Source organism: Phyllostomus hastatus, unplaced genomic scaffold (genome assembly GCF_019186645.2).
Source record: "Phyllostomus hastatus isolate PE091 unplaced genomic scaffold, TTU_PhHast_1.1 phas_scaffold_345, whole genome shotgun sequence".
NCBI classification, from domain to species: Eukaryota; Metazoa; Chordata; class Mammalia; order Chiroptera; family Phyllostomidae; genus Phyllostomus; species Phyllostomus hastatus.
The window spans coordinates 1,148,308-1,173,319 of NW_025334024.1; the positions used below are offsets into that span (position 1 = coordinate 1,148,308).

The 25,012-nt window shown below is 46.3% G+C and overlaps 1 protein-coding gene across 4 annotated transcripts in view; it reads right to left on the minus strand.

Moving 5' to 3' along the window:
* Positions 1-25,012, minus strand: part of ZC3H18 (zinc finger CCCH-type containing 18) — a 60,822-nt gene that overhangs the window by 7,763 nt on the left and 28,047 nt on the right. For all 4 annotated transcript variants that reach the window (XM_045818887.1, XM_045818888.1, XM_045818889.1 and 1 more), the window contains 4 exons: positions 19,949-20,066; positions 18,281-18,549; positions 3,255-3,446; positions 2,076-2,201 (listed from right to left, as the gene is read on the minus strand). In XM_045818887.1, the coding sequence (XP_045674843.1) occupies positions 2,076-2,201; positions 3,255-3,446; positions 18,281-18,549; positions 19,949-20,066 (705 nt within the window). The remainder of the gene's footprint in view (positions 1-2,075; positions 2,202-3,254; positions 3,447-18,280; positions 18,550-19,948; positions 20,067-25,012) is intronic.

Here is a 25,012-nt window from a genome sequence, read left to right on the forward strand (position 1 = left end):
GGTGGGGGTAGGGGTGGCTCTGAGAGTGGCCAGCAGCACAGGCTCACGTGCAGACATGGTGGTGCTATGTGCCAGAGACTGGCCTGGCTCGGGGAGTGATCCAGCTGATGGACACCGCGATGAGCTCATTTGGACACAAGTTGCATGGGCCGGTAGGACAGACAAAGCGCTAGGAAAGGGGCGCTGGACTGGCTGGAGTTCCAGCAGGCGTGGCCTGACCGGCTGCTGCCTCACCACCCCAGGATTCATACCACGTCACACAGGAGGCAACCCTTTGAAAGGTTTAAGGGTTTGCTGTTTTTACTCCCTACTTAGAAACTGCCCTGTAAGATTTTCAACATTTCAGCCAAGCAACACCACCAGCTAAGCTAAGATCAGGCTCTTGCAGTCACACATGCTGCACTGTGAAAACACACAGGAGAAATGCCCATTTCTCTTCCTGTCCTCACACTCGTGGCCCTTGGCTGGGCAGCCCGCCAGGAGTGGAAGGAATGCCAGGCTCACTTCCAAGAAGCGTCAGCAACACTGTGCAGCCCCAAGTCACCACCTGGGAATCCCCTCCTCCCTGCTCCTATTCTTCAGAAGGTGCTGCAGAGCCAGTGCCCACATGGGGTGCTGCAGGGAGGCACTCTGCTCATGTTCTCAGGGGCCGCAGGACTGTCCCAGGAGCCAGCCAAGGCGTGGAGCCAGGCAAGAGGGCTGCTGATGGACAGACACTAGAACAGGCCCCAGCCAGACATCGGTGCAGTATAAACACAAGCCAAGGGGAAGGTTAGGCGGTGAAGAAAGTGCACCTGATTTTGTGGAAACGGCAACAAATTTATGTCCAAGCTGAAAATATCCTGGGACTGGTTCAGGACCCAGGGCTGGGTCCTGAGTGGTTTCTTTAGAACTGGGTGATGAGGAGGCCGAGCATCCTCCCTGGGGTCCACCTCCTGGAAGGACAGCTGGTTTCCCACCACCTCCCTCCGGCTTGTGCTGAGGCCCCTCCTGCCCCATGCCTGAGTCAGTGAGAGGAGCCTGGCCAGCCCACCAGGCTGATGATGGTTCTTTCTCCCACTGTTTGTAGCCTCGGGCCTTGTCACAGCTGCCCCAGCCCTGTCCCTGACTTAAGAGACTCCATACCACGGGGCTTTCTTTTCAGGCTCTCCCAGCGTCCATTGCACATACACTGGGAAAAGTGTAGGTAACCCCCACATAATTGTGATTTCCAAATTTCCCAGCTTGGCCTTGGGCTCCTTCCCATAGCTTACCAGCCTTGTTTCTTAAATGAAGCCACAAACAAGATTTCCCCCACTGTGGATGCCTTGCTCAATATATCTTCTGCCGTTCACCTCACCTCCTACAGGTAACATTCCATGACTGCCCCATGGCCGGCAGCTGTTCTATAATCTCTGGGTACTGCTTCAACTTCCAGCAGGAATATCATGAGGCCCCAGGGCCCAGAGCTGACCCTCTAGAGACCCTTAAGAAAAAGTTTCCTTTTCTTTTTCAAAGCCATTGCTATGCACAAGGTTCAACATTCATGGAAAACAGGTCCCCATATTATCTGTTTGTTCCACAGCCCACTGAAAACGTTAACTTGACCAGCAGGTTCAATACAGCTCCAATGACCTACTGCTGCTCTGATCCTCTCTACAACTTTCCTCAAGAAAGACCGGCTGCCAGGAAGGGGTGCCACCGTGGGGGAACAGGCCACCACAGGATAAACTGGTCCATTTAGTCCCCAGACATCTGGTGATGTGTTTCCCAGAGAAGCACGTGTGTGTGTGTGTGGGTGAGCCTCTATATGAGTGTGATGCCTCATTTCTGACTTAGCACACCCCAAAGCAGGCCGACACAGGTGCTGTGTCTGACTGTCTCCTGACGCGCACTGTTTTACCATCTCCCAGAGTCTACAGTGAGCTGGCACCTTGCTGTGCATTCTTCAGAATTTGAGACTGTTCTGGAAACAACAGTACCTGGAAGAACCCCATCAGGAGAGAGATCTGCCATCATGCAGGTGACCTGGCATGACTTGGACCACACCCAGAGGTGCCCAAGTTCACTGTCCCTGCCGAGCCCTGGGGACGTACCTGGACCGGCTGCCTGAGAAGGAGCTATGTCTGGAAGACCGGCTGGAGTAGGAGCTGTAGGATGAGGACCTGGACCGAGACCGGGACGAACCAGAGCCCGAGTAGGACGAGGACCGTGAAGATGACCTAGAGCATCCAAGGGGGAGAGAGGAGAGGCCAGGTCTTCTTCCATCCTTGCCCTGCCCACTGGTGCCTGTCCTTAGGTTCAGGCCCGGATGACACAGCTATGCTCACACACAGATACACACCACCTCACACAGACACCCCCCCCCCACTCACAGAGATGTACACAGGTAGACATCCCCCCCAGATATAGCCCCCCCACTCACAGACACACTACCCTCACAGGTACACATACAGATACACCCCCCCCTCACAGACACAGAGACACCCACCCTTTGGACACCTTGGTGGACACACTCCAGTCCCATCCCCCTTCTAGTGGGAATGGTGTTTGGAGACCAAGACCTGGATGCTGGGCATCTCACTTGCTGGGACACGGCTCCCAGGCCTTCAGTGTGCAGAGCCAGGACCAACCGTGTGGTTGCCGTGTGTGCATGTGTCTGACTCTCAGACACAGATCTGTGTATTTCTCTACCTGTCCATCTGTGTACACAGTGAACCCTGAATCCACACTGATATCCACAGTCCTGGCTGCACACTGCAGCTGCCTTGGATGCCCCCTTTCCGATCTATAACACCTTTCCCTGGCAGAGGGAGACCCAGCTCTCACCATCCACACTTTCCTCACTTGTTTGGGCAGAGCTAGTGCACACACAGGTTTCAGAGCTGCTAACCCAACCTTGCAGGAGAAATGGACTGACTGACTGGATGACTCGTGCTGTTCTGCAGGTCTCTCCTCTCAGTGTCTCTCCCAGAGTGACCCAGACAAGCGTTCTCCCCTCACAAACACCTCCCACCCCGCCCTGGTTCACCCGCCAGGTCTGTGTTCCACGCTGAGCCACCCGCATCCTGGCTGATCTCAACACGTGAGGCTGAACCCAGGTTCCAAGTGCCGGTGTTGTCTGCTGCCGAGGCTCCAGCATCCGGGTACTCAGTAAGCCTCGGCTAAACTAATAGATGCCTGTTTAGTCCTACGGACTTTTCCCCAGGGCACTACAGGACATTGCTCCTGTGGTGTTTAGGAACCAGCCATTCGCACCAGCCCCGCCTCCTTACCTGGAGGAATTGGAGGCAGAGGCTGATGAGGCTGATGTTTTTCGACGCCTTCGTGCACGGCTAGGGGAAACCGATACCCCAAGTTTCTTCTTGGGAGACTTGGACCGGCGCCAAGGGTCCTTCCACTCATCCGCTCGCTTCACCTGTGGCCCAGTAGAGGCTGCCTCCTTCTTTGGTGGCTCAGTTTGACGGCTAAAAATACAGAGGAGTTAGCAATTCTCAGGTCACCTTCCATTTGGCAGTACTGCTATTTTGTGAAAGAAACCGAGAAGTGAGATTTTTGAGGAATGCCTAAAAAATAAAAGGTCATCTCCAAGAGGTAGCAGATATTCCACTTACAGCAATACTTATTTAAAGAAGACAAGCATAGTTCTCTCCATAAAAGGTTTCTGCTCACACATGTTATTTTCAAGGGGAACATCCATTTTCTCCTTCACTGTTCCTAACCATACTGGTGTTTAATTTTTTTAAAATAATTACTTATTGAATTCCTATCTGCTCCAAGCTCTGGGAAGGACAGGGATAGAGTCACCCTTATCTAACACATATTCTCTATAGTTGGTACATAGTAGGCACACAATAAATACCTATAAAATTAAAGGATAATAAAGTATTTTTTTCAAATGCATTAGAATTGGGAATTATCAAACCCAAGTCTTTAAAAGACTAGTTTAATCAACACAGAGAACATCCTGATTAAAACCCAGGAAGAAGAGATGAGAAAGTGGCCCAGAGAAAGTCACAGGAGCTCCTATACAATAGCCACTAACTGCAAGTGTCAAGACTGAAGGCTGGTGGCTTAGGGGGAGGACAGTCTGCTGGGCAATTCCTCCCCAATCCTGGCAGGACTGTGTAAACACTGATTACAGGTGGGCAGATGAGACCACCTGGAATGGAATCAAATCAAAGCCTAAACACGAAGGCCACTTTCTGCACTGGAGAACCTGGGAGTTGAGGGAGGCTGTCCGTGGTCACAGGCTGTGGGAACCTACCCACTGCTGCCCAGGAGCCCAGAGTGGAGAGAAAGTGGGAGTGGGAAGCTAACAGCCCTCGGGAGGAGGCTCAGCACCAAGCCAGAAACACCCACAGAAACAGAAATCCCTACACGCCTTAGCATCCCCACTTAAACATGGGCCGACCTGCAGGGTCCCAGAAACACTGAGAGGGGTTTGGCATGAAGGGACCTGCTGGCCCCATGGTTTTTTAAAATTAATTACAACATTTTAAGTTCATTTAAAATGTTTAGTAAATACAGAAAGCAGAGTTCTCTCTCTCTCCAGGGACAGCCAGTGGTTAGCATCTCCGCCTCTCCTTCCCACCTCTCCCTTCCCACCTTTCACGCTCCGTGATGCACACTCACACGTGTGCTCACAATGCCTCTGAACACACTGGGACCTGCCTGGGACTGCTCGATTGGCAGCGGGAGCATCTCTTCCACGGCATCCGTTGGTAGAGACCAGGTCTTTCTTGACTGTGTGGTAATTCCCTGTCAGGTGCATGTAATCTGAACATTTCTACACTGTTAGCTGTTTCTACCTTACATAAAAAAAACACACACAGCCCTGGTTGGTGTGGCTCAGTGTACTGAGCACCAGCCTGAGAACCAAAAGGTCGCCGGCTGGAATCCCAGTCAGGGCACATGCCTGGATTGTGGGCCAGGTCCCCATTTGGGAGCGAACAAGAGCCAACTGACTGATACTTCTCTCACTCCCTTTCTCCGCCCCCTCCCGAAAATAAATAAATAAATCTTTAACAAAAAATAAAACAGTTAAATTAAAAAATACCCCCCCCCGCCACAAATAACATTAAAATGACTCTAAATACAAAACTCATAGACATCTTTTTTTTTTTTAAGGGTGAATTCCTAAAAAAGTGAAACCAGTAGGTCAAAGAAGATAAGCATCTTACAAGTTTGTGGTGAACTGTCACACATTTGCCCCTAAAGTAAAAGTGACTTGTGATAGCCTCACCAGTATAAGGTGCCCATTTTACCTCCTTCTCAGCAATGCTGGGCTCCTGTGTTACCAGTGAAGCACCATCAGCATCACCAGATAAAAATAACACCCAAATCCTGGCAACTGTGTTAGAAAGAACAAGGGTCTCAAGGTCTGGGTGGTTCATACAAATGCTATTCTCACTAAATGCTAAAATGAAGCACAATATTTTGCAGACGCAGTTGTAACCCCATGAGCTTGACTGGGACCCAACAACTGCACGTGCCGAAATGGGCTCCTGTCTGTTCCCGGCGGCACCACCCAGGGCTGTAGGGCTCTGTCTCCTGCGCTTCCTGGCATCTGTGAGCTCTGGTCGTCTGCCTCATTCTTGGCCAGCTTTCTAGTAAGCTCTTCATTTATGAAGAACTGGAACCCATTCCCAGGCTATTTGCTGTTTAAGGTGTTTGGTGGTAGTGTTTGACATACAGAGCATGACACTTGAACTGTCAAAGCAACTCCTTTCCCTTCTCCTGTGCAGCTTCCTTTAGCCTGATACAGTCCCCCATTGCAAGTCACATTTACTCGAATTTTTCTTCTAGCTGATCCAGAGTTTCTTTCTTTTGATCATTCCTGAAGCACTGGCTAACCAGCTTCTCTTTTCCAAACGGTTTGTGGTGTGATGCCACCTCTGATGAATATAAAAGTTCTTCTTCTTAGGGGAAGTGCTCGTGGGCTGAGCTCTCCCACTGATCTACTCCCATTCTGGAATCGTAGCTGCAGATAGGTCACCAATATACAGATGGTCCCCAAGGTATAATGGTTCACAACTTATTTTCAACTTCATGGTGGTGTGAAATACGCATTCAGTAGAAACTACTTCAAATTTTTATCTTTTCCCAGGCTAGTGGTATTTGGCATGATATACTCTCTTGTAATGCTGGGCAGGGGCAGGTCCTAATCCGCCACGAAACTGTGAGGGTCAATAACCAAGATGCTACAGCGTATTCATTTTGTTAAATGATTTTGCTCAACTTTAGGCTAATGTGAGTGTTCTGAGCACATATAAGGCAGGCTGGGCTAGATGTTTGGTAGTTAGATGTATTAAGTGCAATTCTGACTCACAATATTTTTAATTTACAGTGGGTTTATTGGGATGTGACTCCCATTATAAGTCGAGGAACATCTGTAGTTAAAATTTCCAATACTCTTACTTTTCAAAGATTGCTTGGTATGTCCTGCCTATTTTGATCTACAGAAGATCTTTAGTAACACTATCAGACCCTGCTCCCCAAGTCCCACTGGGCTTTGGATTAGAATGTGATTAAACTTATGAATATCCCCTTGCTATATTCATGTCTCTTTTCATGGATGTCAGCACAGGATAATAGTTTTCTACCTTTCGGGGGTAGATTTTTAGTTCTATTACAAATTCACCACCACTAGCATCTCAGCCATCTTGGCCTTGCTATGACCAGCATCTGGTTACATTATACCACAACATATAAAAACCACTGCCTGTTGATACATTCAGAACTTTAAAATCAATCAATCCACTGACTAGAAATTTCTATGCCTACCATTTGCCCAGAGTCTCAAACCAGAAGCAACACCCACCATTTAAAAACTGCCCCGAGGATGCCCTAAACTGAGGCATAAAATCCCTGTTCCCTTGGCCCAATCCCTGAGACATATGAGCACACAAACTTGTAAGCGTATTCTGAAAAAGTAATCCAGGAAGGAAGGAGGTAAAACCTGTCTGACAAACCCAGCCTGTCACAGGCCATTGGGAGCTGCTTTCACCTTTATATTTCCTGTGTCATTTTAGTTCTAAAAATGCAAGAGGAAATGGAGCACCTTGGTCACTAGGTTTTTCATTAGTCATCAAAGTGGCCCAGCTCTGTCAGCTTGCAGCCCTTCTCACACAGGGAGAGAGGAAGAGATGGAAACCAAGGGAATAATTCATGATGCATCCGTGACAGTACTGAAGGTTCTTGCTGTAGTGAAGGGGGAGGAGAAAGAATGCGGAACCCTGACCCCATCACAGCATGGAAAAGAAAACCACTCAGGCCACAGAGAGGTGGCCAACACAGTCCCCCACAATCTCTTAGAGGCAACATTTCCTCACTAGAAAGAATTTGCCATTCACTCTGAACATAAGACTGTAAATCTCAAACTGAGCTGCCTCCTTTAACAGCCTGGTGGTGTCCCTGAAGTTTCTCACTTTCTGGGCTGGTGCCACAGATGGGCCTGAACACATGATCCCCAGTGCAAGTCCTACACAGATGGAGCAAACTGCTGGGGCCACCCGCCCTCCCCTGATGTAACAAGCCTGGCCACGACTGCACTTTAAAAAGTGAAAGTATTTTAATAATGTTGGGGGTACCCGGATATAGAAAAATTATGCAGATGGCACAAAATGAAGTTCAGGGATCACTATGTTAACGAGTGACTTTGTAGGCCACCATAGTCAAATACTAATGTGCGGAGGCCCAAGTGGTTTCAGTCCCCAGACTTGGAAGACCCAAACCAGAAAGCAATGTTTTTAGACTTGGACGCAAAACTTAAAGCATCTATTGTAATGGTAGATCTAAAAATTTTTATTTATTTATTTATTTGTAGAGAGAGGGGAAGGGAGGGAGAAAGAGAGGGAGAAAGAAACATCAGTGTGGGGTTGTCTCTTGGGTGCACCCCACTGGGGACCCAGCCTGCAACCCAGGCATGTGCCCTGACTAGGAATCGAACTGGTGACCCTTTGGTTTGCAGGCCAGCACTTAATCCACTGAACCACATCAACCAGGGCTTAATGGTAGATGTTTTGAAAAGAATGACTGAATTAACTAATAATAAAAACTTCATGAAAAAAATTCCATTTGAGAAAAATGTTCACATTATATTGGGGAAGGGCAGAGGGGAAGAGGCAAAATCAGGTATTCTCTTAAACTCTCAGTTTGGGAGTGTGGCCAACCTATGACAGCAGGAGTTGTCAACAAGCCAGCTTTTCTTCTTTTTCTCTTTATTCTTTAGAAGGTTTTTAAAACTTTAAAATTTTCCTAAGTTTTTAGGAAAGTTTTTAAAACTTTCCTAAATTGTCATGGTTTCCATTTATTACAGAAACACCCCAAATGCTACTTAATTTTTTTTCCATTTCTGCAAAGAAAATCTTTTAATACTTTTGACAAGTACATACTCTCAGGAATTTTACTAATAAATAATTTTAGTGATGTGTTGTCATCTCTTATAAGAACCTCAAAAGAGCCCTGGCTGGTGTGTCTCAGTGGACTGAGTGCCGGCCTGGGAACCAAAGGGTCACTGGTGCGATTCCTCGTCAGGGCACATGCCTGGGTTGCAGGCCAGGTCCTCAGTAGGGGGTGCGTGAGAGGCAACCACACACCGATGTTTCTCTCCCTTTCTTTCTCCTCTAAAAATAAATAAATAAAATCTAAAAACAAAACAAAACAAAACAAAACAAAACCTGGAAGGAGTAGGAAAGTGCCCCTGCCCACTGACTGGAGGAACTGGAGTGTCACGTAGCTCATGAATACAATGCCATGGATGTCAGTCCTCAATGGTCTCTAAACGAAACACCACCATGGGCCAGCAGGTGTTGTTCTATGCACTGCAGCAAATTAAACTCGACCCAGTTAGTAAGGGAGCAACTAGGGGCAGAGCTTAGGCTGATGTGCCCTGGAATTCTGGTGAAGCTGGCACTGCTGACCGTGGAACCGATGACCCTGGTCCCAAGGTGGCCAGACAAGTCTGCTCAGGCAGTGGGGTCATGCTGGTGCCTCGACCCACTGGCAGGGAAGCAGGGCTGCTTCTGCTTTCTGAGAGAGCCCAAGACACCCAAAGCTGAAGTGCTTCTCTCCCTGAAGACAATACCCCAGATGAGAGCCTGGAAAACCAGAAAGACAAACAAACTACACCCAAATGGAGAAGAGCAGGCTTGCCACCATTTTTACACATGCCATCAACCAAAGCTAAAGAAGTGGACAGGAAGAAAACCCAGCTGAATGGAAACAGCTGGCAAGGTAAGATCTCAGTCAGGGATACTGGCATCAAGAGCTGGCAGAATAGATTTGGAATTTGCATAAACACTTCTAAACTGAGAGGGGGAAAAAACCCTTCGGTAATCTTGGACAGAGGAAGAGGCCTTAACTAAGCACAGCTACGACACAGCCTTATCTCCCAGGCAGCTGATCCTTTGTTCAAGGCCACCGAGAGAGTCCCCAAGGAGCAGAGGTCAGCTGCTCTATGACTGTCAAACAAAAATGTCGTAACAAAACACAACAAAGGGGCCTTGAGTCAACTCAGGAGGAGCTCACATCTTACATCAGCCCAGAGGTGTCAGTACCAATGATGCAAGGTCGCCACAGTGAGTGTATCTGGAAACTCCGACCGGCCAGCTGCCAGGTTTAGGGTCAAAGGTTAAAAAAAAAAAGATAAATAGGCTAAAGGTTCTCCTCTGAAATCAAAAGGGTTAAACATCTAGTAAAGACACAAGAAAAAGGAATTTGAAACATGTGGATTTTCTCACTGACCTCACTCACAGTCATGTTTGGAGAAACACAACACCATTCGTAGCAGCTCCTCTCTGCTAGTTCATCCGGGAACCTTTGTGGAGCATTACACTGCTCACCTCCCTTAACATTGAGCAGAACTGCCCACGCAAGTCCCCAGGTACGCTTGGGGCTGCCATGCCCCTTTCCTGGACTATCCTGGTGGCCCCTCCTGCCTGGACCCCAAGTGCACACTCCCTCTGAATCCCCTCTGTCCCAAGCCATACAAATCAGGAGGCTCCAATTCCCAGCTCACCTGGGTGGACACCTACCAACAGAAGAAACGCCAAACCCCAATCCATTCCTCCCTTTGGAATGCCCACCTTGCGTGAAGTCCCATGCATTCCCCACAGAGGACTATCATTATTTTTTAGGATCCACCCAGATGGCTGTAAACCCTCCTCCAAAGTCTACCATGACGCGTGGCCCTCTCTTAGGGACTACACATAAGTAAGAATGTGATCTGACTTGTATTTCCTATTCATGTTTCTCAACTCTGCGTCTTTCTCAGGACTGAGCAGAAGGCCTGCAGCACATGGCAATGCATGCTGAATCAACGGGGCCCAGAGCAAGTCCCAGAACCCTGACCAGGGGGCCTTGATGGAGTAGGGCATTCCAAGGGCCTGCGGACCTACACTAAGGACTGCCATCACAGGTGACAGTCCTTCCAAGGGAGGCTTGAGAAGGCGGGGGCAGGACAGACAGGCTTTCCCCAGTGAGGAGTGACCTGGGGATGAAAAGACCCGTCGTCTTAATCCATAGATTTTGAAAACGTGTTTAAACTTCATCACGAGCAGGTAAACCTAAGAAAACTGTAACTATGAACACCACCACCACCACCACCAAGAGTCCGTGCTGTTTCAAGTGGTGTGTATTAAGACTTCCTATTTCCACGGTGAGGACTTGTCATTTAAATACATTTTCTGAATTTCCAAGAATATGAACATTGCGTTAGGTTCTTTAATGCCACTCATTTCTCCACTTCCCACCCTTGGTCCCCACTTGAAAACACACTGCTGTACCTAAAAAAAAGAGTAAGACTCAAACAGGCTTAACAATGTCTGATTCATGACTGTATCTGTATGCATCTGTATTATCTAATGCCTACCCGTATCAGATGTCTATACTTAGCCTTGAATGCACGAGAGATCACTATTTATCTTTTCATCTTGATCAAACAGTTGGGCAACTTCTGAACAATTCAGTGTGTAAGGAGCCAAGAAATTAAATAGGATACACTTTTTCTCAAAGAAGCTGTGGGCACAAGAACTTTCTCCAAGTCAAGAAATTAAGCTCTGCCCAGGATACAGCAGAATGAGAGATCAGAAAGGTAAAACAGGTTTACTGAATTGTCAGGGGAGTCTTTTGTGTAACAGAAAGGTCAGTGCCGGTTTTGAAGCTGAGTGTAAGTGCTGGGGAATCTAACTCGGAGCAGTCTGACCGCCTGGCTCACCAGGGAGCAGCAGGGTAACAACAGAGCCGGGAATGGAGTGGGAGGCGGAAACCGGCCCATCACAGGGCCTAGGATAGTACCACACTGCTTCCCCAGGTCATGTACATCCTGTGTGGGTGCTGACAGCAGTCCAGGTGTGGTCATCTGACACAATCGGGACAGTAAATGCATGCAATACCACCATGGGGGCCTAGGTACAATCACTCCCAACTCATAATGCTCAAATTCAGGGAATCAGTGAATTTCACAATGTAAGATGTGCATACCAATGGGAAGGCACTGAAAGGTGGTGATAAACCACCCACTGCCTCTCTGAGACAAAGCAGAAAGGAAACCGAGAGGCCCAGCACCATGCTAAGCATGGCCAGAGGAGAGGCTGTCGGGCCTGAGAAAACAGGGAGGGTAAAAGTCGCCATAAGTTGAGGGAAACCGTGTGTGTGTATGTGTGAATGTACACATACACAAACGTATCTCATGGACAGTCAGAGGAGACTTGAGTGACTGTGTGACTGTCGTCCTTTCTGGGGTGGCAGAGGGCCATATAGTCTCAGCCACTGCTGTAAGGGTGAGTCTGAGCTGGACAGAAACACACAGGGTGGTGGTCCATGTTCAACTGCAGGTACCCTCTCTAACCCAGGTACTCCCTGCCCTAGAACAGTGGTTCTGAGCCTTTGTGATGGAGTCACAAACCCCTTTGAAGAAAACTATACATGCCCACCAACCCACCCCGAGACCCTTGGTGTGCCTCAAACTGGAGACCCGCAGGTTAGCACGATAATACCAGGGCAACCGTGAGGGTGAATCGACAGCCCACCCAACACCGCACTGACAGGCCTTGCACAGGATGCTGGCAGTCCTAGGTGACCAGAAACCTATCTGGGAAACAAGGAAACTACTAAGCTTTAGTGAGTGTGAAAAAAGGGGTGGGAATAGGTGCTTCCTTATGAGGATTACCAAGTATCCTAGGAAATGAAGAGCCTACCATTCCAACCCTAAGCGGCAGTAAACCTCAAACACACAGGTAGTCTGAGAAATTCCTCCAGCAAGGTCCCAGTTACTACTTATATCTAGAATGAAATTCATTTGTCTATGCCAAAGAATGTCCGGGTTTCCCTCCTCAGCTCCACAGAGAAAGCACAGACACTGGCTTGGCTGTAGAGTAGATAGAGGTTTCACAAAAGAATTTTCGCCTATTTACATAGGTGCATTCTGTAGAATTACGTAGAAGTTATTGTTAAAAGGTTCCTATCTAAAAATAGCACCAGTATAGGAGTGAGCAAAAGTTCTCAGAAGGTGTAGTTACATGGGTGAAGAGTGATGCTATCACTAAATACAGTGACACTGCATCCAGCCTGGGAGGTCTACAGAAAAGCTGAGAAATCCCTGAGGTAGAGATTTGAGAGACAGATCACCAACTACCTGTCTTAGATGGGTACAGATCGGGCAGGTGAGGGAGAACCACAGGAAAGAGGGCTGACAGGCAGGGGAAGAAGAAGGGAGCCCCTGGGATCTTGCTGGTTTGCGCCTCTCTCTCCTGGTAATGGGTATCTGGCCTTGAAGCTCTTACTGGTGCAGATGAAACAGAAGAACCACCATACTTTATTGCAGTTTAGCATTGTCCACTCCTACTTAGGTCCATTAGACCCTGTGAGTAAGATTTCTGGTGCAGATTCTGTCCTCACATGGTGGCTGAAGACAAAAGCCACCCAAGTGGCTCTTTCTTAAGGTAGTTATGTCATCCTCCTATTTTAGGTGAGAAAAGTTCTTTTCATCTAGCCTGTCAGAGGCTAAATAAGTGAGCTCTTCTGTAAAAGGGAGATCATATAAAAGCATTACTGCAGGGAAATTCAGCCACCTCCTGAAGTGGTCATGCCGGCTCTGGCTGATCAAGGCAAAGAAAGCAGGAGGCTGCACTGGAAATTCTGCTTTCGTGAAAACCCAGCCCTCAGGCTGGTAGTGAGGCTGATGGAGCTCCAAGTAGGGGAATCAAAGATGGAGTTCAACACTCCCTAGCATCAGTGAGATGGGCTGAATCTAGATCAAGTGACAGGACTGCCCCACCTCTGCTGATGGCAGTAGGTGCTGGGGGTGGAGCCCCACAGAAGCACAAGTTAAGAGTTTGGAGAGGAAAAAAAGGGACAAACCAAGTAAGAAATGCGGGGTAGGGGTGGGGTGGCACAGAGAACAGACCAACCTAGTTTGGTGAGAAAAGTTCCATGGGATTTTAGGAAGAACTCATTTAGTCAAGCTTCCTAAATACTGACCTACTAATTAAGCTGAGTCACTTTCCTCACTTCCAAATCTATGATTCTGCAAACACAGGATCTGGAGGCTGTTCACAGCAATCTGCTGCTTGGGGGCCAAATAAATGCTGCTGCTTTTAAATCACTTTTTTTTATTCGTATACACTTTACTCTAAAAAGGTCAGACGACACTGGAGATAACAGTGAGTACTAGACGGGTGTCTGTACCATGAATTAGTAACAAGCAGAGAAGCCCAGCTGACCTGTCTGGCTGTCCTATAACATGGCTCTCTAAAATGTACCTTCATAGGCATAAAACCATTTTCCTTGGGTCCCTCAGCTGGAAATAGACATCTGACTTGGAAGAACTGCTTGGCTTCTTGGAAATAAGCAAGACTAACATGTTAGTAAGGGCTGGGGAAGGGGTCCATAGCCTGAGTAAATATGCTTATAAACCGCAAAACCACAGAAGTGGACTAGCTGATGTGATTAGGGCACCACAGAGCTACATGGTCAGTGATATCCTAGACATCACTTGCCAGTCTTTCTTGTGTCTCTGCTTCCAAGACTGGGGATCTGGATATGCATAAAAACAGTCATTAATGAATCTGGAAAGCAGGCTGAGTTAGTTCTGTTTGCAGACCTCGGTCTGCAATTTTACTCGGTCTACAGCACTCACTTGTGCCACATAAGGTAAAAACACAGGCTGCTACCATATCAAAAACTCATTTATGGCTCCATCAAATATTCATGAGCACTAGCTTTAATGCCAGCCCCAAGACTGCAGTGTCCACCAGGGATTATGTTCTAGAAGGGCAACAAGTGATAACAGATAAGTGAATGAGGAGATGGTAAGAGCCACGAGGGATAATAAAGCAGGTGGGAAGACAGGAAGAGTGAGTGGGGCGACCTCTCTGAGTAGTGGGATTTGAAGAAAGCCCCGAAGACACTGGGGCAGAGGGAATGGCAAAGGAAAGGCTGAGGCCAGAATGTGTTTGATGAATAGCAAAGGGGTGGGAGTAGCTGGTGAATGTGAGCAGAAAGGCACGGGCCTCATCTCTGAGGAGTGTCCAAGTGGGGAACACAGCCCTAGGGCCAAGTCAATGCTGGAAACACTGCGCATTTCTGGGGAAAGTGCTTCTATCAGCAAGGGTCTTCAAAAGGGCCAACAACAGAAAGATCAAAATCAAGCTTTTCTATTCAAATTTAAAGAATGATTACTGTAACAGATTTATCAAAGCAGCCTTTTAAAGAACAAACCCTCTTGGAATATGTAATTTACCCTTGAAGTTCTTTAAGAATATCACTTTGCCTAAAGTTAGGAAAGCATAAAAAAAATTACAACAAATTTGGGGAGGTCAAGTCATCGCAATTTAGATGGAAACAGTCAAAACTGGAGCTTATCACAACTAAGTGTCCTGATGCAGCCACAAATAACCCTAAGATGAAAGACTACAGTCTTGACATTTACTTTCAGCAACACAACTCGTACACGGGAAAGGAGCCTGTCTAATCAAAAGGTCAAGAAAAGGAATGATTGCCTGGTTTCATCCACCAAAAAACCCGTTAGAGTTAACAAACAAGCTCAGCACAGTTGCAGAATACAAAACCAACATACGGAAATCAGCTGCACACCTGTACACTAATAACAAACTATCTGAAAATGAAACAACCCCATTTACAACTGCACCCAAAATAATACTTAGGAATAAATTTAACCAAGGAGATGAAGGATATCTACAAAAATACCAGATATTGATGAAAGAAACAAACAGAAAGATATTCTGTGCTCATGTACTGGAAGCATTAATACTATTAAAATGCCCATACTACCAGCAAAGTGAACTACAGATTCAATACAATTCCCATCAAAATTTCAATGGCATTTTTCATAAAACTAGAAAAAAAACCCTAAAATTTGTATGGAACATCAAAAGACCCCAAAATAGCCAAGCAATCCTGAGTAAGAACAGCAAAGTTGGAGGTGGCACACTTCCCAATTTCAAACAATACCACAAGGCTATAGTAATCAAAACACTATGGTACAGACAATAAAAAACAGACACATAGATAAATGGAATAAAACTGAGAGCCCGGAAATAAATTCTTGCATACAGGGTCAACTTACATTTTACAAGGGAGCCATAAATGCTCAATAAGGAAAGGACAGCCCTGACCAGTGCAGCTCAATTGGCTGGATGTCCTCCTTTAAAGCCAAAGGTCACTGGTTCACTTTCCGGTCAGGGAATATGCCTGAGTTGCGGGTTTGGTCCCTGACTGGGGCATATACGAGAGGCAGCTGATTGATGTTTCTCTCCCTCTCTTTCTCCCTCCCTTTCCCTCTCTCTAAAAATAAACAAAATCTTAAAAACAAACAAACAACGAAAGGTTTTTAAAAAAATGAGTGAAGAATCTGACTAGACATTTCCCAAAGAAGACATACAATCAATAGACACATGAAAAAATGCTCTACATCACCATAGAAATGTAAATCAAAACCACAATGTGGTATCTTCTCACACTTGTGAAGATAGCTATTATTGAAACAAACAAACAAACAACAACAAACAAGCCAGAAATAACAAGGGCTGGAGAGGATGTGGAGAAACAGGAACCCTGCTGCACTGCTGGTAGGAATATAAATTGGTGCAGCCACTATGAAAAACTCTACGTAGGTTCCTCAAGAAATTACAAATAAAACCAACATAAGATCCAGCAATCCAATCCCACTGCTGGGTGTACATCAAAAGGAGATGAAACCATTCTCAAGATATCTGCACTCCCATGTTCACTGCACATCATTCACAATAGCTGAGACATGGAAACAACCTCACTGCCTACCAACAGATGAATGGATAAAGACAAAAGTGGTGTATGTATTCAATTGAATGTTATTCAGCCTCGAAAATGGACCTCCCGATAATTGTGACAACATGGGAGGATTTTGAGGGCATTATGCTAAGTGAAATAAGCCAGACAACGATTCTCTGTTCTCACTGCATACTGGAATCTAAAAAAGCCAAATACACAGAAACAGAGCAGAATGGTGGATGCCATGTGCTAAGGCGTGGGGGAAATGGGGAAGATGTTGGTCAGATGATACAAATTTTCAGTTATAAGGTGAGTAAGTTCTGGGATCTAACACATGGCATCGTGTCCAGTGTTAACAATACTATATTACATATATAAGCTGCGAAGAGAGTGGATCTTAAATCTTATCACTAAACACACACAAAAAGTAATTATATGAAGTGGTGCTGGTATGAACTTACTTTAGTGTAGTAATCATTTCAAAATATAAATGTGTCAAATTATCACATCATACACCTTAAAATTACATGACATTACATGTCAACTGTACCTAAATTAAGCTGGAAAAGATAGAGCCCTCCCCTTAAGTAGAAAAAAAAGAAAGGAAAGAAAGTGAACATGATCATGAAAGTGACATGATAGCCCACGGATGGAAGAAAGTGTCTGCACACTAGACACCTGATGAGGGACTTGCACCTGGAATATGTAAAGAACTGTTACAACTCAATAATAAAGACTGCCAAATTAAAACATGTTCAAAGGATCCAAATTGATATTTTTCCAAAGGAGACACACATGTGGCCCATAAGCACATGAAAAGATGCTCAACACCCTTAGTTTTCCGAGGAAAGCAATTTAAACTACAATGAGACAGCACTGCACACCCACCAGGATGCCTATAATCAAAAAGATACCCAGTGTTGGCAAGGATAAGGAAGAAAGTGGAACCTTAGACATGCCTGCTGGGAATGTAAGATGTTGCAGCTACTTTGGAAAAGTCTTAATGTTCCTCAAAAGAGGTTAAACATAGTTACCACATGACCCAGCAATTCCACTCCTAGGTTTTCACCCAAAAGAAATGAAAACTATGTTCACACATAAACCTGTACGTGAAGGTTCAGTCATTATAGCCAAAAGGGAGCAACAACACAAATGTCCATGTGATTCCATTTGTATGAAATGTCCATGATAAGCAAATCCAGAGACAGAAAGTGAATTAGTGGTTGCCAAGAGCCAGATGGCTGTTTGGGGAAAAGTGGGGAGTGACTACTAATGGGTACAAGGTTTCCTTTGGGGGGACAAAGGTGTTTTAAAACTATGGTGATGGCCCTACCAACTTATGTATACTCTATAACCGTTGAATTTGTATATTTTAAATGGGTATATTGCATGATCTGTGAATTACCTCTCATTAAAACTAAAAAACCCACAAAATTTCACCAAGTTCTACGATTTTTTAATGTGGACCACCTGTTTGGCTCCAGTATTTAAATACGTTTAAAAAGAAAGAAAAGCTGCGTGAAGCCCTGGAGCCTGCCTCGCCCTTGGGCCTTTGCTGTGGGACATGTCCTCACAGCCCACCACAGCGTCCTACGGGCAGCTCGCACGGCACAGCACGGAACCTGCCACACAGAACAGACTAACAGGAGAGGCCAGCGATCCACCCAAAGACTCAAGGTTCTGCATTCAAACCGCTAGAGCGCCACACTGTGGCCAGTGGCCAGAAACTAGCACATCCTACAGTTCCTAATTCCTCCTTCCAAGCCCCAGGTGAACTGGGAATCCAAGACTTTCCTGATTTAGGACATACGGTGGTGGCACAGTGCATGTTTCACAACACACATGTTACATGATGGGGCAACTACTCATGGAAACACATTAACATTTCTTCAGCAACCAACTTTGAGACTGTGGGCACAGGTGTGGGACCAGGCAGGGCCAACACCATGGACCTGCAGGTCCCTCCTCTTAGGGCTCCACGTTCTGGCCTGCTAGACCCCAGCACGGAGCCCAGGGGTGGGGGGCCTACCTTGGTGGCTGTGGGGAGCGGGGCTTTGGCTTCTCCTTTTCCTTCTCTCGCTCCTTCTCTCTGTCTCGGTCTCTGTGCTGTCTGTCCTTCTCGTCCCGCTTGGCTCGCTCTCGCTCCCACTCCTCTTTCCTCCGCTGCCGTTCCTTGTCCCGCTCGCGCTCTCGCTCGCGCTCACGCTCCCGTTCCCGCTCCCGCTGCCGGCGCTCCCGCTCTCGGTCTCGCTCGCGCTCCCGCTGTCTGTTCTCTCGCTCTCTTTCCCTTTCCCGTTCCTTTGTTGAAAAGTCAAACACACACAGACGCCAGCTACAATGTAAACACTTATAACGGAAATTAGAGAAAATGCAAAAAAGCAAGCAAATAGAAGCTTAGGGAACAATTTCTGGTGATAATTTTGTTTCAGTTTCTCCTTAAAACACAATGTTAAAAAATGAATTATGCCAAATTAGAATGGAATACAACCCAAGAGTGAACTCTTCCAACGACTAATTCTAGACTAATCAGCATGCAAGGGCTGGTGTAAACTCTGGCTGCCAGCATGTGATCCCACGGGCCTCCCTGGCTTCAGCTCTTCACGTGTAGAGACTTCACAAAGGCTCAGACCCGGGGCACTTAAAGCACTCTGTACCACGGTGTTCGGAAGCGTGTCGGCATCCCGAAATTGTGGCCCTTACATTTCTAACACATCGTCGAACACCTTTTTGAACCATTACTCTGTTCTCATTCATTTATCTGCTCTAATACTCACAGTTAAAAGTGAATAATGCCTAAATCACAGCATGTTGACAGGTTCTGAGCTTTAGGTGGCCTGCGTAGAAATGAAGTGCACTGCTGACCTTCATGTTGGCCCACCTGCCCCTGGGATACAGGGGGGGATGTGGTGGAAGGGGCGCTAGCAGGTCCCTGCTACTTCCAAGGCACAAGGCACTGGGCACTGTCCCCCTGTATCACAGCCCCACCAAGGAATCTGCTCTACTGGGCTGAGGGGCCTGGATGGTCAGCCAGGGTCCTTGCCTCTCCACAAACTCACCATTTGATGAGTTCCCAGGGCAGTCACCTTCTTTTGGTCCTAAAAACGCATGACTCTGTCACATAAGTCATAGCACAAAAACTACTAAATTGCCTCTAACTGACCTCTTCCTAGTGGCAGCTTTTTCATATCACCCCAAAAGCATAAGATTAGGGACTCAAGGGCTGAAGCACATAATTCACAAATATACCAAACTCTCAACAGAAATACTAATATAGACTGGTTCTCCATTAGACTATGGAATGGTTGGTAGCAGCCCAAAGGAATGCACCTCATCGGTTAAGCATGACAGTTATAAACACTATTACTAAGGAGCCTAAAAAAATAATTCTTAAGAGTGTAGAACACACTCCCCTGCAAACTGTATCAACAACCAATTAGCAAATCTAATTGAACAAAACAAAACAAAGAAACAAAAAAAACGTAGCAAGAACAGAGATAAACCAAAGGAAGTCTCTGTTCAAATTAGCACAAATTTCATCTGTGGATCTGAAATTAGCTCTTCAGAGTCAATTTGGGCTAGAGTCAGTACACTGTGCCAACATAATTAAGCTCACATAAAGTCCTATAAATAAAAACAGGGGGCAATTTTAACAAATCAATTAGTAAAGTTCAGATCTGCAAACATAAGTCCTACTTACCCGGTAGTTGTGGTACGGTTCTGTTTCTGTATATTGCACCCTGAAATTCTCATACTGCCCACCACGCCAGAACCGTTCTATTTCATAGTCATAATAAGGATCTGCATAAGGCTCAAGCCTGAAAAACAAACAGATAAAAAAACCAAATAAAATCTTTTCACTTAAAAATAGTATTGCAACCATACTACATAAAAATGTTCACAAACAGAATCCAAAACATTAAGAATAATATATCATGACTAAGTGGAATTTATTCCAGGAACGAAAGGTTCAGTCAGTCACTATTAGGAAATTTTATGACTGTATCTCATATGATAATAGACCTAAAGAGAAAAGTCATAGGATTCTATCTACAGATAATGAAAATGTCTACTGATACTGAAAATAACAAAAATTCAATATTCCTTCCTAATGAAAATACTCAAGAAAACAGGAAATAGTCCTGGCTCGAGTGGCTCAGTGGCTTGAGCGCTGGCCTGTGAAATGAAGTCACTGGTTCGATTCCCAGTCAGGGCACATGCCTGGGACTGCAGACCAGGTCCCCAGATGGGGGTGTGGAGAGGCAAACAATTTATGTAACTCTCGTATGTTTCAATCCCTCTCTTTCTCACTCCCTTTCCCCTCTCTAAAAGTAAATAAAATTAAAAAAAAAAAAAAAAAGAAAGAAACCAGGAAATAATACTTCCTTAATGTGATAAAATATATGTATACACTTTAGAATAAAGCCAACATCTTACTTCAGAGCAACAGGGGAGGCATTTCTGTCAGACTGGGATGAGGCAAGGGGGCTGCTGCCTCCCCAGTGACCCACCATCATGCTGGAGGCACTGACAATGCCATCAGACTACGGGTGTCCAAGAGAGGCATGATAGGGAAAAGAGTGCAATGATCTCAATTTGCAAAGTTGATAATGTTATGCCTGAAAAATTGAGACCTGATGAGAAACCCAATTCAAACAGCCAGAAGAACCTAGTAAAGCTGGCAAAGAAAAATTAACATACAGAAACCAACACCTTATACACAAATAATTCATACCCCCAACTGGGGACTTGGCCAGTAACCCAGGCATGTGTCCTGACTGGGAATCAAACTGGTGACCCTTTGGTTCTGAGGCCGGCACTCCATCCACTGAGCCATATTAGCCAGGGCTATTTGAGGAAAACTTTAAAATGTTCTTGAAAGACACAAAAGTTGATGCCATCCCCAGTCATCTTCATGTCCTCCTATGCTGCCTGCTTTCCAGGAAATCTCTCCTCTGGTGTTTCCAGTGCCCCTGGCAGACATAACCCAAGGCTACCTCTGCCAAATGACAAAGCTCACTTTCATCCCAAAGAGCCAGACGTCTTTCTAACAATCTGACCCTGACACCACTCAGATAATATTTAGTGACAACAATCTGGAACTACGACACCTGCAGGACCACATCTGCTACACAGAAAGGAGAGAATACACTCCCCGAGGCAGAGATTTTTCCCGTGACCTTAAAAACACAAAACCAACACAACACGCAGCCAATGAAGGACCCAGAAAACACTTTTCCATAAGGGTGTGAAGGTACATGTTCTCTCAAGGAGGGAGTGCAGGCAAATTCGGTTTGGGGAAACTGGTTAAGCAAAACAAAAATGGCCTCTCCCCTTCAGGATTTCTCAGTTTTTAGGGTACAGTGGATGAGGAAAGGGCACGTGGCATTCCCCGCCTGCTCCCCTCAGAACCAAGCCTGGGCGGCCTGGGCCTGCAGGAGCCCATAAAATGCTGTCATGAACTTGACCTGGCAATCACTGCCTCCTTGGGCACAATATCAAAGGAGGAAAGCTGGCAAGGGTGGACTCCTAGGCCTGGGGTATGCAGCTTGACAGTGGCCCTGGTTTACTAAGCAGCTCTATTCCAGACAGAGCTATTATGAATGACCTTGTTCCTTGAAGATGACATCCAGAGGATACAAGAGGCTCACCTTAGGGGCCTCTTGTATCCTCTGATTCAGGCTCCTTTGGGACTCAGTGGAGTACTCCTGCTACAGTGTCCCACAGCCTCACTCAGAGATGACATTTTTTTAAAGTTTTTTTATATTTTATTGAGTATGCTATTAGAGTTGTCCCATTTCCCTTCACTCCCCTCCACCCTGTACACCCTCTCCCACCCATACCCCCCCCATTAGTTCATGTCCATGTGTCATACTTATAAGTTCTTTAGCTTCTACATTTCTCATACTATTCTTACCCTCCCCCTATCTATTTTCAGCCTACAATCTATGCTACTTGTTCTCTGTACCTTTTCCCCCTCTCCTCCCCCCACTCCCCTGTTGCTAACCCTCCATGTGATGTCCATTTCTGTGGTTCTGTTCCTGTTCTAGTTGTTTCCTTAGTTTCTTCTGCTTTTGCTTTAGGTGTGGTTGTGGATAATTGTGAGTTTGCTGTCCTTTTACTATACATGTTTTTTTTTTATCTTCTTTTCTTAGATAAGTCCCTTTAACATTTCATAAAATAAGGGCTTGGTGATGAACTCCTTTAACTTGACCTTATCTGAGAAGCACTTTACCTGCCCTTCCATTCTATGAAAGCTTTGCTGGATAGAGCAATCTGGGATATAGGTCCTTGTCTTTCAGGACTTGGAATACTTCTTTCCAGCCCCTTCTTGCCTGTAAGGTCTCTTTTGAGAAATCAGCTGACAGTCTGATGGGAACTCCTTTGTAGGTTACTGTCCCCTTATCTCATGCTGTTTCTAGGAGTCTCTCCTTCATTTTTACCTTGGCTAATGTAATTATGATGTGCCTTGGTGTGTTTCTTCTTGGGTCCAACTTCTTTGGGACTCTCTGAGCTTCCTGGAGAGTCTGGAAATAGACTTCCTGGAAGTCTATTTCCTTTGCCAGAATGGGGAAGTTCTCCTTTATTATTTATTCAAATAAGTTTTCAATCTATTGCTCTTCCTCTTCTGGTATCCCTATAATTTGGATGTTGGAACGTTTAAAGATGTCCTGGAGGTTCCTAAGCTTCTCCTCGTTTTTTTGAATTCTTATTTCTCCATTCTTTCCTGTTTGGTTCTTTCTTCCTTCTGTTCCAAACCATTGATTTGAGTCCTGGTTTCCTTCACATCACTGCTGGTTCCCTGTGCATTTTCCTTTATTTCTTTTATGGTAACCTGCATTTGTTCACCTAATTTGCACCCAAAATCAACCAATTCTGTGAGCTTCCTGATCACCAGTGTTTTGAACTGTGCATCTGATAGATTGGCTATCTCTCAGTCGTTTAAAATGATGAGTCCTGGGGCATTGATTTGTTCTTCTATTTGAGCCATCTCTCTCTTTTTTTTTTGGTCTGGTCGCTACTGTTATGGTGAGGGGCGGAGCCTTAGGTATTCACAGGGGCTGGGCACCTCAGTCGCTAGATTGTGACGTTGTATGTGGGGGCGGGGTCAGGAGGGAATAATGGCGGTAGTTCCGTTCTCCTGGAACCTCAGTCCCTTCTCTGGGATCCTGGGTTGCGCGTTCTGCCCTGCTCCACAATTGCTGCCTTACTGGGTCTGCCAGCTGCCGCTTGCGTACTCAGGGTCCACCCACTGCGATCTTGTGCGCCCCAGATGCCTTACATGCTCCCTCCTGGTTGCCTTATGTGCCCAGTTCTCCCTGTTCTCCGCGTACCGCGAACGGCACCCGGCAGCTCCTCTCAGCCCCTCCTACCGGTCTGGATGAACGGGTCTACTTCAACTTCTTGGCTGTCCGACTTCCATTCAGATAAATTCTGTCAGTTCTGGGTGTTATTCTGCCTCTAAATTGTTGTTGTTCCGATCTTGGTTGTGCAAAGAGGTACGGTGTGTCCACCTATACCTCCATCTTGGCCAGAAGGGACTCAGAGATGACATTTCTAAAGGACTCCTATGCACGGTCTTACAAGTCAAAGTGACCAAGGTGGTGGAAACGGAACTTTAAAAGCTATATGAATTGGGATGGGCCTAACTAGAAGAGCACTATTTTCACTAAGTGATTCTGCTAGATAAATTCTAATTCCAAATAAAAGTATAAAGAAAAAAACAGTTTTCCCATTCTCTATACCATCTCAGAATACTTCCCCAGGAGTTCTTGAATGGCAGCTTTCCCACAGGTTCTACAACCAAGTACATAGCTCCACATGACCAGAACCTGACCACATTAAGAAGGTGCTATGTGACAACTACTCAGTTTTTCTATCTCTAAAACTCAGAATCAGGTCTGACGGCCTACGTCTCTGGAATTGAAATCAGCAGTTCTCACACTTTGGCGGGCCACCAGGGTCACCTGGGGTCCTCGTTAAAGACAGCCAGCTGGGATCCACCCTCCCTAGAACTTCTGATTGGACAGCTTTGAAAGAATGCATTTCCAATAAGCTCCCATGTGATGTTGCTCGTGGTCCAGAGGCCATCCCTAGAGAGCCACAGCTTTCAGTCATTTTACCACCTTCCCCACTCGGTCTGTAACCTTGATCACAGGCTTGCTGTGCCATGGGGTAAGGAGCATCTGGGCACAACACAGTCACACAGCAGGATCCTGGTAAGTGAGAATCACTAAGGCTTGGTCATTTTGAGCCTGCTGTAAAATTCCAACTTAGTTTCTCAGTCACCCTTCCACACTGCAAAGTGCATCCTGCTTTGCCAGCTGTTACATGAGAGCTGGCCAACCTGGGTGGAGAAGAGGCCTGCTCTGCCCTGGTCTCCTTCTGTAGCCAAGTGGCAGTTTCCTCTCACTTCCCCAGGCCCAGCCTCATTGCCCACCTTGAAGGTGCCAGCATAGCTGGCCCACATCCCCTCCTCAAGAGATCTGAATTCTAGGCCCTACTCCCAGCTTTTCAGCCTTAACAGTCCCCCTGGCCCCTCACCATGGCAGCTACTCTTTCTGCTTCTGCAGCCACCTAGAAAATCATGTCTTTATGTTAAGTGCTCTCCATTGAAACAGCTGGGTGGCTTCTGCTGGGCAGCCCCTGGCTGACACAGCCCTTGTACTGAGTGCCATCAGAAACAGCTGGGCCCTTCTCACCTGATACACACGCAAGGACCCTGTTTCCAGAGGTCTGGACCAGGTCTAGGTGGGGCCTGGCA